The sequence below is a fragment of the Dromaius novaehollandiae genome, chromosome 17 (genome assembly GCF_036370855.1).
Source record: "Dromaius novaehollandiae isolate bDroNov1 chromosome 17, bDroNov1.hap1, whole genome shotgun sequence".
NCBI classification, from domain to species: domain Eukaryota; kingdom Metazoa; phylum Chordata; class Aves; order Casuariiformes; family Dromaiidae; genus Dromaius; species Dromaius novaehollandiae.
The window spans coordinates 2,127,244-2,137,784 of record NC_088114.1 but is presented as its reverse complement, the minus strand read 5'-3'; the positions used below and the strand labels follow the sequence as shown (position 1 = coordinate 2,137,784).

At 51.5% G+C, this 10,541-nt stretch overlaps 1 protein-coding gene across 1 annotated transcript; it reads right to left on the bottom strand.

The window, feature by feature from the left end:
• Positions 1-5,552: 5,552 nt before the first annotated feature.
• On the bottom strand, positions 5,553-10,513 carry MMAB (metabolism of cobalamin associated B). Its single transcript, XM_026114590.2, has 9 exons — positions 10,316-10,513; positions 10,184-10,245; positions 9,971-10,064; positions 9,481-9,538; positions 8,495-8,567; positions 8,016-8,113; positions 7,622-7,686; positions 6,518-6,577; positions 5,553-6,115 (listed from the first exon to the last, which is right to left on the bottom strand). Exons 1-9 carry the CDS (start codon positions 10,429-10,431, stop codon positions 6,028-6,030), a joined length of 714 nt encoding a protein of 237 aa, XP_025970375.2. The 5' UTR covers positions 10,432-10,513; the 3' UTR covers positions 5,553-6,027.
• Positions 10,514-10,541: the final 28 nt, after the last annotated feature.

Below are 10,541 nucleotides of genomic sequence, written 5' to 3'. Positions count from 1 at the left end.
GGGCTCGGAGGCAGGTGATGGAGGCTGCTGGCCGCTTGCAAACCCCTTTGTCAGACCGGGCCTGGCGCATCCTTGGAGAGCGGCGTGGGTCCGTGGAGAGGAGAGCTGCTTGGGCTGCTGATAGGAAGTGCCCCTGAGCCCAAAGGGACCCGGCAGGGTCGTTTGAAGCAGAATTTGATCCTGTGTCTTGGAGTATGCCTGGAGAAATGGTGCCTGGTCCTACGGGGTGCTGCGGTGCTGTGCATTAGGTCCTCGGTACCCAGGTGTCCTTTGGAGGCCGGGGGTGGTGGGTCCTGCCCCGGCGCGGGGGCTGGGGGTAGCGGTGCTCTGCACATCTCTGGTCGGCTGGGAATGACGACTTGGGCCACACGGAGAGAGCTGTTGGCGAGGAAACCGGACCGGAGAACCACCAAGATCCTCCAGCCCAGGGGAGCAGAGCCGCGTGTCCCCGCGCACTCGGCACAAAGCACTGCTGGTCCCTGTCCCTGCAAAGGGGGCCACAACTGTTCTCCCCACGTGAGTCTTCCCAGCCCAATTCCTTCCGTAGTCCTCTAGTTCGTGGAGGACAGCGTCCGCCTGGGACGGCACCCCAAACGCACCAGGACCAAAAGCCAGCACAGAACAGGAACGCTGCTGCACAAATTGATCTCTGGGAAATGGTTGTGTGTCGGATTCTGGCAGCTGGGAGGAAATCTGCTTTGCTTTGCCAGGGCTCGTTGGAAGAGAGGGAAGTCGCCAGTGCGGCGCTGCCAGCGGAGACGGGCACAGGCAGCCCCGTACGGCAGCACGTGCCGCGGGACGCTCCCTCCTGCGCTGCCTTGGCAGGCGTCGGGGGGGGTTGTGGCAAAGCTGAACCCCCCAGGCTCCTCTGTGAGTGATGGGACTGGTTTTTGGAAGGCCGGAGGGGTTGGCTCTCTGCATCTGTCTGCTGAGAGATCTGTTGCTGCCTGGTTTGGAGAGGAGAAGGAGGCTTACAGAGGCCCCAGGGAGACGTGGATTTGGGGGACAAGGCTCTGCTTTGTTTTCTAAAACCTGTCTTAAGGACCAGCCACCTGTGCGTTAGCCCTTAAGTGGCTGACGTGGGTTTTGTTGTTCTCGTTTTAAACAGGTGATTGCAGGGCCTTTTACATCGTGTTACTCCTCCTGGCTCCGGGAAGCTCGCTGTAAGAGCGAGGAGCTGCGCCTGTTGCCTGTGATCCGGGTCTCCGTGCAAGCGCAGCTTGGTGCACGGCCGCGCAGCCCTTCGCGAAGCCGGGGGAAGCTGGTAAGCTGGGCTTTGGCCTTGTCTGGCAGAGCTTGCTGGGCCGATCCCCCCGCTCGCGCCCGTGGCCCCGCACGCGAGGGCAGGGTGCTCTGGGGCAGCCCCACGGGAGCGCGGGCTCGTCTGGGGAGAAGGAGCTCGGTGGGAGCGTGGAAGAGGGCTCCCAGTCTGTGCGCAAGCACCGTTGTTTTGACACGGAGGCATATGGCACAGTCAGAAACAGCAAAAAGAAACCCTACAGCAGATGCTGCAAAGGCAGAAAGCTGGCAAGAAACAGCCAGGCCTGCAAAGTGCCTGCTTCTCCATCGCTGCTCGGAGGGCTGGCGAGTCGCGCTCTTGCCGGCACCGGAGCTGCCTCCGCACGCGGCTGCGCCTCGGCACCGAGCTGAAGGGGAGGCAGCCGCGAGCCCGGCACTGCCCAGGCAGCCGCTGGGGTCGAACAGCCTACTGCTGCCCTGCGGGAAACGCCCGTCTTGGGACTGGCCTGAGCAGCACAGAGGGGTCCCAGCGGGTCCCGTCCCTGACCGTGTTTGGAGGGTCCGTGTAGCCCTCGGTGTCACCTTCAGCCAGTCCGGGAGAGGTGAAGACTCCTGCAAGACGCTCGCGACCTGCCCGGGTGATGGAGTGGTCAGATGTGTGTTACTGGCTTGGCACTTAAACTGGCTGTTCAGAAATAAGGTTTTGTGGCTGTTTCTAAGATCAGGTGGTGACTTCATAACGCGCCCACCCTCTGCTCTTTCGCCTTCGGGTTGTTTGCGCGCTGCTGTAGCACTCTGCCCGCCTGCGTGCTGCGGCAGCAGGGACGGGGCGCAGCAGCGGGCGCTTTCTGCCGGGCTGCAGCGGAGGTAGAACTGCGAGTACAAGCCGTTCCTTCACTGGATACAACTGGGGGTGAATCTGCTTCCCTCCGATGCAGGGACGGTGGCACGTGCCCTTTTCCCAGGGTGCCTTAACTGCACTCCTGCCCTTTTCGAGCCAGGCTTACCTTGCTGCACATCAAGGTGTTTGGGTGGGGAGGGTTTTTGTCTGACCCCTTCCAGGCATAATGTGTTTTTTCAGGGACTTGCAACGGCAGAGGACTTGACCTGATGGCAGCTGTGATCCTCTCCGGTCCTCCAGCTTGACTGGAGGGGAGAAGAGTGCTGCTGGCTCCTGATTTGGTGGTGTGAGCACCCCAGACCTGCCCCTCAGCAGGGGCAGGGCACCCGGTTGCGGGTGGAGCACACGCCTGTACCAGCTCTTCCCTCTCCTCTGTAGGAGCAGGGGAAATGCTGCCATGTGCAAATTTACATATGACTTGGCAAAATGTATGTTTGTGTCATTTCTGCAAGAGCAGCAGCCGGCTCTGCTGCTTACACATTGCGGCAGTAATAGAGGTGCCTGAGTTATAGTGAAACTTATTTCATTTTACAGCTCCTACAGCGTTAACAGATGTACAGGCGTCTGATCCAATCATGCAGCAAGAGATTTTGGGGCCAGTTCTTCCAGTTTTGACAGTGTGTAAGCTAGGAGCAGCCATACATTTTACAAACAAGAATAAACGACCCTTAGCAACATATGTCTGTGCTGGCAGTTACACCGTTACCGTAAATAAGGAACCCTGCTAGGCAGAAGTGTATCTGGGCTCTGCATACGGTCAGTGTGGACAAAGCATCTGCCTTCCTCCTGCTATATTAATGAGGTGCAGGCGCTGGAAGCCCTAGGCTGTAAGGATGGGTTGCTGGGTGGGCCAAAGGACTTGGAAGACAAATGTTAACCTAGAGCGTAGAAGGTTTATTGATTTTAAAGGCTAGATTTGATTTTAGCCACGCTTTACATAGGGGACAGGTGAGCCAAGTAGAAGTAGCTTAGCGTTTTGTTCACTGGTGCATGCTCCTCCCTGCAGATTAGCATTAACAGCATTATTAACATTATTAGCAGGTGCCAGCTCTGCCACCGGAGCTCAGTGCAGAAAGGCTCCTGCTTCAGGCCTGGTGCCCCCCTGCCACTAGCCTCTGCTCCCCGCAGAGAGCGTAGGGTGCACTGGGGCCTGAGGACCCAAGCCCTCCCGCAGCTTAATGACCAGCAGCTCCCTCAGGCGTGGGGTAGCATCCAGGACAGAAGAATCCCTTTTTTAATACTGCAAAATACTTACTACAAGGTGTTGAGGCACAGGACAAGTACTGCACTTGCAAAGAGCCAAGCGTGGCCTCTGCAGGGTTCTGCTCTGCTAAACCGTGGCAGCCCGTGAGGCCCAGACTGCTCTCAGCCTGACCTAGGCTCGTGCCTAAATTCAAGCACCAGCCCACTGTGCCTCCTCCTCTGAGACAACAGGGCCCAGCTGAGAGCAGCCTCCCTCTGCTTCAGCTGCGTAGAAACCATTGCCCAGAGAAGGGGAGAGGAGGAGCTGGAAGCTGAGTGAACCCTAATAAATTTAACCTCTACATCATGTTAAAATGTAGTAGCTAAATTTATTTCTCCTTGCAATCAAAACAATACTAGCTTTGGTCCCAAAATGGCAGTGAGATTTCTCCCCACCCCAGCTGGAGGAAAAAAAAAGAAAATGCTATAAATCCATCCAGGAGCTGATTTATATGGCATTCATGAAGAATTTATATTGCAAAGAATTTTATTCAATTAAACTTGAAAAGCCTCTGGATTCTTAAGGTTCAATAGTGATAACTGAAACAGAGCTATCATAAAACTGGATGGCCTGTCTGGAGCAGGCATTGAGGAAATGCCTGATGTGACATTGCAGCTGACGGCACAGTCCAAATCAAGAGCATTTGTCACTGGGATGTGTTACAGGCTGAGGCTTGGAAAATTACTCTGTGAAAAATGTGCATTAACAATAGCCATGAAATATCTGTTTAAAAAAGGGGGGGGGGGGTGAATAATGAGACAGCAGTATCTATTAGTGCTGGGCATTCTTCACGCTGACCCTGCGCTGATTAAAAAGTTAACACAAAAGCCAGAGACAGTTTCTGGGAGCAAGTTTAAGGTTGTTCCCACTTGAATAATTGAACAGAGGAGGCTGCATGACTTAAAAGCTCCCAACACTGAGAACCGCACTCTTAGTGCAGGACACACACTCCTAATTTGGAGCTTTTTCAAAGCACAGTCACCTTACAGCCAGGAGAATTTTTCTGTAATGCTCCTTCCTACAGGGACAAGAGGGCTTAAACCAACATGCCTGACATATATTCTTCCAAATTATGTTTCCAAACTGTAGGAGCCTTGGACTTAACTGTACAAACTGTAATTCTCTGGCTATTCTGAATACAACATGGGTATCAAGGAGTTAGCTCATTAAGCTTGGTGTAATGCACTAATTTACATATCCAGGATGTTTTTCTAGCAGTTTTCAATGCATGAGGCAGCTGGAAAGACTTCTAACAGAGCTATTCTAAGATTCCTGAATTTTAGTGAGCTTGCTCTGTCAAATTACTCAAAGCTGCCTTTGGTTTCGTGTTAGAGGCTCAGGTTGCTGAGCCTGTATGATGTAGATTGATACACTTGAAGTTGCAGCATTAAAATAGCATGTGGAGGAATGTTTTAAAAAAAACACAGCAAAACATACAGCTGTTCTGAACGATTAAGTGTTCAGTTGACCTAGGTGAGCGCTGACTCAGAGGATGTCTCTTCTGTTAAGTACCGCATTCTGCTATCATGAGGTTTGCAGCCAGATTTTCAGACTTTAGCACATGCTCAGATCTATTCTACTGATGGCTCCATGGGAAGCAGTGAAACTCCTGAGGTGACCACTAATTTCTGAGCTCTGAACTTTTAGCTAGCCTCCCTCTTCTAACTGCAGGTGTGTCAGCTGAAAAGGCCCCAGGCCCCTACTGCTCATCACAACACGCCTCTCTGCAGACTCAGTGACTGAGTGGCCCCCCCGTATGCAGATATTCGATAACGGGACTCAGACTACGGGAGGGCTCTATCCCCTCAGCTCATACCTGCAGCTAAAAGGGGATGCTGCGACCACGCTGTGCTCAGCCTGGTCTGCACGCTGGGAGGGCAGGTCCACATGGAGTTAACTCCTGCTGCCTACACAGATCTTGCTTACACATGAACTGTAGGATTTAGCCCCTCTTCCTTTAATCCCTCTTTCCTGCATGAGCCCCATTCCTGGCAGAGGATATGCTGAGAAATTCTTCACGTATGCATGAAAAGAGGCAGCCAGCGCCAGAGTACATTCCTGTAAATCTACAAAGCTCTTCTTCTAGCTTCAGTCAGGGCTGATGGATTGAAAGCAACTTAAGAAAAGAAAAGCAAGCTGGGCTCAGCATTAAAGTATGACAGTTAAGGGCCCTTTGGTACAAGTAAATCACATTTATTATTTCAGAGCTGGTGGACAGAGTTCCTGAATCTCTGCACTGTTGCTGTTCTGTATGAGCATTACAACTTAAAAAGAAGCTGATTATTTTCTCTTCTCCATTCCTCAGAGTCCTGTCAAAGTCTTCCCATAGCATCTGCCACTGTCCAGAGTAATTAAAACATCTCTAAGAAATCAGCTGTGGTTATTTGAAGTCTTTTGCTTCAGTTTGTTTGGGGCAAACATTAACTCTGAAGCCACCATTACTACAAGAGACACTTGGACAAGGCCTAGTGAACAGCTGTGTTCCTTATAGCACTTATGAACAAGGTCCTGGTTACATTAGCTGGAAGTTTTTGGCCACCTCACATTCCCAGTCCAGCCTGATTCTCTTCCCTTTCTTGCCTGGGGAAAACAGTCTGTTGGATTTAGCTCTTCATGATCTGGAAAGCAACATCCTGACTCCCACTTATGGTTCAGACTTTATATATATTTTCTCTTCCTTCCCTTCTTTCATTGCAGCATAACGTGCCAAAACGAAGAGATAGTCGCTTAGTCTAGAAACCAAGGGAAAAGCAGTGAAACCATTTCTCACATCAGGTGCGGTTGTATCCAGCAATGTGCAACTACACAGCAAAGCACATTTGATTATAGCAGGGAAACTGCAGGGAAAGCCAGGCAAAGAGAGACCATGTGAACGAGTGATTCTTAAAGTGGCCTTCAAAGAGAAAGTTTAGTGGCTGCTCCCTCAGCACCCCAGTGTTGTCCGCAGACACATACAGGCCATGCAAAAATGCTTTTTAACAAGCTGTTCATTAAAACTTTAAAAGACCTTAATCTGGAAAGGAAGCTTCTTGAGAGGTTAAATCCTGCAGTTCTATGCCAAGGCTAGAGAAACACCACCAAGCACACCTCAATAGGACACAATAAGGGTTTGGGATTTTTTTTGTTGTTTTTACCTGTTTAAATATTTGGCCACATTTGGATCTGCCTCCCCTGCTTGTACTAATGGAACCACACTAGAACAAGAAAAGAAAATCATGAGTGTATTTAGCTTGCTAGCTCTGAATGCACAAGCGAATGCAGTTTGCTGGAGCACTAAACTTCATGCTGCAGCCTCACCTGGAGTCCCCACAGCATGTGTGAACACCACCTAGTTCTCCAAGAGGAATCATGGTGGCTATGCAATAAAACTAGTCAGTGTAACTCTTCTGGAGGACTGCAGTCCCACTCCTCTAAAGAACACTGATGAACAGGTATCACTGAACAATGGAGCAGTTTGTAGGTGATTAATACCCTGGAGGATTATTATTCTTTCCTGCAGGTGAACACTGACCCTTCTTGGAGCCTTCTTTGTCTCTTGACTGGTGTACAGCCTTCATTCAAGCCTCCTTTTGACAAGGGAACACTGACTATGATGTTATTTTTTTCCAGGATCACATTGTTCCAGTGTATCTTGTTTCAGCAGTTTAAGATGCTGTTATTGACCACAGTCAGAGCAGCTCTCCTTGCAGCAGAGCACGTCCATGGAAACATCCTCCTGCTTGTCAGCTGCTTCAGTAAGGAACCCCCCAGCATCCCAGTTAAAACTGCTGATTAGCAGGTTCAGGCTAACACAAGGTATTTTGCATGGAAGTGACTTGTGGAATGACAGGCAAGTATTTCTCTCTGTGGACTTCACTAGGGGAGCTTTCACCTCCAAAAGAGGTGTAGGACAAGTAACACCTTAAGCTGCTACAAACTTCACTGGATCTTGTCTGCCAGTGCCCCAGTTTCGATGGGTGCTAGCCTACAAAATACACTGAACAAACGAGATACTAGAGGAATGCATCAATGCATCTCGGCATAAACAGGCCTGTTCTTTCTAAACTTCTAAACTCAGATGACCCAGTTGGGGGGGGCGGGGGGAAGACCAATGCAAACATATCAAACTTGACTCAAGTTCTAGCCAAGTGCAGAACATCTCAGGTCAGTTGCTCTGCAACTTTACACGGTTTGCGATCATAGCAATCTGATCATCTTTCATCCATTTTATTCAGTTACATTAACTGCCCAACACTCACCACCTTTCAGCTCTGCGGCAGACAGCTCGGGAAAAATGGAGAGCAGCACTGCTTTTACCTCCTGACTGAAACAACAATTAAACAGAGCATTAATTGCCTGCTGACATTAGATAGCCACCCACCTCATTGTATCAATGCAGCAAAGCTTATCACATCTCATACACACATGCAGCTGAACCTTATGTTCTGGCTAGGCAGTTGTGAAGAGATATCTAAACGCAATAGTACGTGGAAATTTAGCTTAATCTGGTCCTTCTCTCTGCTTTCCTTTCGGCATTTGGTCCACACAAGTAATGGTCTTACAAACTGTTTTTTTTTTTCCCCCCTCCCCAGTGGCAGCTGGTAGAGTAGATTTGCCCTAAAGAAGCAAGCAAGTGGCATAAGAAGTACCTACGGGCAGTATGAAAGCTCTGAGTGGGGGAAGCTGCTCTGAGTATTTGTCAATCCACTGTTCCAGCTCCAGAACCGGCTTCTCGCTAAAAGACGTTCGTTCTACAGAGGGGAAAGAAGAATCAACTAAAAGAAATGCAGAAGTGATTCAAACTATAGAAGATGGAAGCTCCACTTTGATATTACTTGGATCAGTGAGTCGTAAGAAAGCATCCTCCACATCCCTCCTGCTAGAGCGGGGCTGTCTCCCCGTTCAGCAGCTGGGGTGCAGGTTTTGGTGCAATGCCGCAGGCTGGCCCTGTCACTTGAGTCACACAAACATAGCAGCAGCTTTGGGGACTGCGTGTTATTTCCTTGCCTGCCGGGCAGCCCTCGTGCAGCTCTGACCACCACACGCACCAATAACAGCCACACAGTAACAGCCTCTAGCAGCCAGCACTAATTCCAGAACCCTTATCCCAGGAAAGGTACTTCGAGGCTTACTTAAGTGAGCCTCCCGGGCTAAGGAGAGCGGCGTTGCGATGTTGGAGCCCACATCCTGCAGCATACACTGGACCTAGATGTGGCAATCAGGAAAAAGAGCAAGAAGTGCTTTCATTATCCAGCCTTTGATGCTCTGGTGAAACTGCAGCAAGCTCGGGGAGGCGACAGCTGGTTGTACTGATTAAAGAAGATCCTACTCTTGTTGTTCATCATCCCCCAGTCTGCTGGCAGGAGGGATCAGATAAGTGCTCCCTAATTGCTTTATGAGAAGCCAGATTAGCACGTGTACTCATTTTCACTGGCACATTAAACTGCCCTGCCTGACTCTGCAGAAAGCAGACTGGGAGGGGTGCTCATACGATCCCTTTGCTAGTAGACCACCACAACCAGAAGCCTCTGAAAGAAAGGCAGTGACAAACAGCTGGATATAGTGCTGACTTGATGTCACATCTGTTTCTGAGAGGAGCATCTCTCCACGGCCTGGGATATCTGAGAGGCAGTTTGGTAAAGCTTTTCTAGGCCTCCGATTAGCTATTTCCGAGTTCTTTTGTACAACAAAGCTAATTAGCAAAAACCCCAGGCTGCCATGGTAGGAGCTGCCTCCCACCACTGTGCCCATGTAGTTGCTTCGTCCTGCTTTCAAATTTGAAGCAGACGTGACAACAAGGCTTAACTCGTGTCCACGGGCTTGTACAGTAACAGGTCTGAATAAATCTCTCAGAGATACGTTTGTCTACCCATAACTAATCTACTTGGTCTACTGGTTTCCTTTTCAGTTTAAGAAGATGCAGTTTATTACTTACAGAGTAATTAAGGATAAGACTCTCAAGTATTTATTAGATACTTCATTTTAATACTTTAATGCTATATTTATTAAATTCCTATGTCAATGGGAGCATCATGTCTGAAAATAAAGAGTTTAAGAATACATTTCAATAGCACACATGAAGCTACTACAGCAGGTAAAGATGACCATTAATACTCACTTTGTGAAGCTGTTCAACAAACGCGTGGCCCTTTTCACTGCCAAATTCACTAGCAAGCCTAGATTAAGGAAAGTCGAGTTAGCCAGAGACGAGAAGATTACTAGGACTGTGCATACACCTTTTTCTGTATCAAAGATGTGGAAATTGGACAATCCTAGCTATTTGTCAGCACAGACCTCCAGAGAAACGTAGTCCCCAGTATATCCCCTTCCCTCCTGCAGGAGGACGGGATACGGGAGCAGTTCTGAATAGAAATAAGACAACCAGAAGACCCCCAGCGTGAGGGGCTCAGGCCAATGCAACTGCATCTCTCGTGTGTGCAGAGCCCCCGGGCTGGGTGCTGCTGGTGAGGTTTGGCCTGTGCGGGTGAGAGCACCCCGGCTCGGCGGGGATTTTGGCGGAGGGCGGCCGGTTCGTGTGACTCCTGCTGGGCCTGCTGCTGCCCCTCTCCCGCGCAGCACCGGGGGACGGCACTGGGGCACGGGCTTACCCGATAGCCGAGCTCAGCTCGTCCGTGGTTCCCAGGGCTTCAAAGATCCGGTCGTCCTTCGGCCTCCTCTCTCCGGTGAAAGTGCTGGAAAAGCCTTTGGGAACAGCCAAGGGGGGAGAAGGTCGGAGCGTGGGCCCCGACGGAGCTGAACCCCGGGGCTGCCCTGCCCCCCCGCCCCCGGTACCCGTCCCCCGGCAGCGGCCCCGGCCCTACCTCCGTCTCCCGTTCTCGTGTAGATCTTCGGGGCGCGGGCGCTGCGGGGGCCGCCGTCCGGGCTGTGGAGGCACAGGCGGGCCATGAGCGCGGGGAGCCGCCCCCGGCCCCGGTCCCTCCCCTAGCGCTCACCTGGCCGCCCCGCCGCCGTGGCGGCGACCCGCTGCTGCTGCTGCTGCTGCTGCTGCCACCGCCGCGCCCCGCGGCCTGCGAGGGCCCAGGGCCGCCACCGCCACCCGCCTCAGCATCCCTTTCGGCTCCCGTAGCTCCGGCCTCTGACCCTAGGCCACCGCCCCCTGACCCTCCTCGGCCACCGTCCCGCCTCTCTCCCGCGCTGTCACCCCAGCGCCGCACCACT